The sequence below is a fragment of the Apium graveolens genome, chromosome 6, assembly GCF_009905375.1.
Source record: "Apium graveolens cultivar Ventura chromosome 6, ASM990537v1, whole genome shotgun sequence".
In the NCBI taxonomy this organism is placed as follows: Eukaryota; Viridiplantae; Streptophyta; class Magnoliopsida; order Apiales; family Apiaceae; genus Apium; species Apium graveolens.
The window spans coordinates 283,805,812-283,808,196 of record NC_133652.1 but is presented as its reverse complement, the minus strand read 5'-3'; the positions used below and the strand labels follow the sequence as shown (position 1 = coordinate 283,808,196).

At 38.2% G+C, this 2,385-nt stretch overlaps 1 protein-coding gene across 1 annotated transcript; it reads left to right on the top strand.

The window, feature by feature from the left end:
• The first annotated feature begins 328 nt into the window (after nt 1–328).
• LOC141666129 (uncharacterized) lies at nt 329–1,777 on the top strand. Its single transcript, XM_074472126.1, has 2 exons — nt 329–430; nt 1,154–1,777. The coding sequence occupies exons 1-2, from the start codon at nt 329–331 to the stop codon at nt 1,775–1,777; spliced, it is 726 nt and encodes a 241-aa protein (XP_074328227.1).
• Nucleotides 1,778–2,385: the final 608 nt, after the last annotated feature.

Sequence of the window (2,385 nt, the reverse complement as noted above, 5' to 3'; positions counted from 1 at the left end):
GTTTCCTGATAATGAAATTTCCATTGACTTGATAATAATACTCATATATACCACTTACGTGTTAGATTATATACAATGCTCGATTGATTACTGTGGGATATAGCTGCATTATTTTGCAGTTGTTTTAATTTTTAAATTCCTTGTGTTAATAAGAACCTCTGATATATTATGATTTGAATCAAATTATGACTTTTGGGAAGTGAAAGTACAAATTTGAAGTTCACAATATGCTGCGACTTGAAAGGTTACAGCTTAACCGTACTCAGAAAACATCAAGTGAAGTGGTTGGATTGCCAAATGGGGATTTTCAGCCTTTTTTGTTGTTTCAATGACGGTGCTCAAGGTGCTTCTGCTCACTGCTCTTGGATCATTTCTTGCGGTGGACAGTATCAATATACTCGGCCATGATGCACAAAAACATCTAAACACTGTATATGCAGTATGATATATGGTCTCTTGCATCAATTTTTAGTACTTTGAAAGTAATTTGGAGTAGTCAATAACTCTAAATTTATTAGAAATTAACATTCACGTTGTTACAAAAAACACAAACTTGAAGTTCGAGAAATATATGCAAATAAACCTCTTAGTACTTTGTTTCTTGAGTGTATATGATATTAAATTATTTCTTGTGGTTACATAGATTAATTTTATGTAAATAGGTTCTGGACTTCTGTTTATAATCATCTGAAAGGGATTTATGGAGAACTATGGTGATATTATACATTACTCATACTGCTCATGCTATGAGGAAATTTGTCAAGATATGTTAAAATGTGCCAAATATTTCGCATATAATGTATTTTAGGATAATATTTGAATTGATATCAATAGCTAAATGTATAGGCTAACTGTAGGTGTAATTCCTGGATTATAGGCTTGTTTGTAGGTTTTTGCTTGGGTATCACGATTGACATAGTTGTATATACTGAGATCAGAGATCAATGACAAGGCAAGGGGTTTTCTTCTCACCAAGTTTTCTCTCAGTTTTGTTATGGTATCAGAGCGAGGCTCTCTTTACTTAATCACACATATAGACCCCTCCTTTCCCATCACCATGACTGGCAAAAGTGAAACACCTTCAAAGGTGAAATCTTCTATTTATGATCTTCGGGCAAATGATATGCCATGAAACTTAATCACCCAAACACAGTTAAAGGGTGATAATTTTGATGAATGGACACCAGCGATCGGGACATCTTTACGTGCTAAGAAGAAGATTGGGTTCATTGACGGCAGCATAACTCAACCATCTGAGACGACGGATGAATACGAAGATTGGATTAGCGTCAATTTGATGCTTGTCTCATGGATTATGAACACCATTGATTCTAAATTGCGATCCACAATTTCATACCACGAATCGGCACGAGATCTGTGGATTTACATTCAGGAACGTTTTAATATTTCGAATGGCCCACGCATTCAACAACCCAAAGCAGAATTGCATACTTGTAAACAGATTCAGGGTATGTCTATTGAAGATTACTATGCTAAACTAAAGAAACTTTGGGAAGCATTGGTTGAAGTTGACCCCATTCCCATATGGGAATGTGGTAAGTGCACATGTAACATCGCTACAAAGCTTGAGAAGCGAGAAGAAAATGCAAAGGTACACCAGTTTTTGATGGGTGTAGATGATGGTTTGTATGAAACAAATCGCTCAACTTTACTGGCAGCGGATGAGATAGGCGGAATAAATAAAATTTATTCCTCTTTGATTCGAGAAGAACGGTTGCGTATGGGTACCAACCCAACTCCGAGCCTACTGGTGTGATGAGTTTTGCAGTGCAATCTGGTGGTGGACATATGAATCGTAACGAACCTCGACTAGAATCAAAAGAAGCTTCCCGTTCTTGCATGCACTGTAAACGAAGTGGTCATGAATTTGACTCATGCTTCCAACTCCATGGGTATCCAGAATGGTGGTCTGATCGTTCTAAGGCACCTGTACGTGGGTTTGGACGTGGTCGTGGCGGTCAACGGTCTACACAAATTAGTCGGCAAGGAAGAGGAAGCTTCAATGCTCCTCGGGGAAATGTTGCTTCTAATTCAATGCATCCTTCTGCTACTGCATCAACAGCTAAGCCAGCTTTAGGAGACCTTGAAAAGTCTAGTCTACTTGGTTTGACAGAGGATCAATGGCAACATCTAAAGGCTATGTTTCAGGGACAAACTCCTACTACTTCAAGCATGAAAGGTAATAACTTTGAGGTTCAATGGATCATTGATACAGGGGCTTCCAATCACATGACAGGTAACTTGTCTTTGTTGAATGACGTGCGTGACGTTCAAAGTCACGTTGGTCTTCCGAACGGTGCTACAGCAACAGCCATGAAAGCTGGAACAATCATTTTGGCTCCAAATTTGATCTTATATAATGTC

What these genes read in the sequence shown, in the direction of transcription:
- LOC141666129 (XM_074472126.1), top strand. Translation starts at nt 329, where the DNA reads ATGACGGTGCTCAAGGTGCTTCTGCTCACTGCTCTTGGATCATTTCTT. An exon ending in CACAAAAACATCTAAACACT is followed by an intron (nt 431 to 1,153) that starts GTATATGCAGTA and finishes ACCCAAACACAG; the next exon opens with TTAAAGGGTGATAATTTTGA.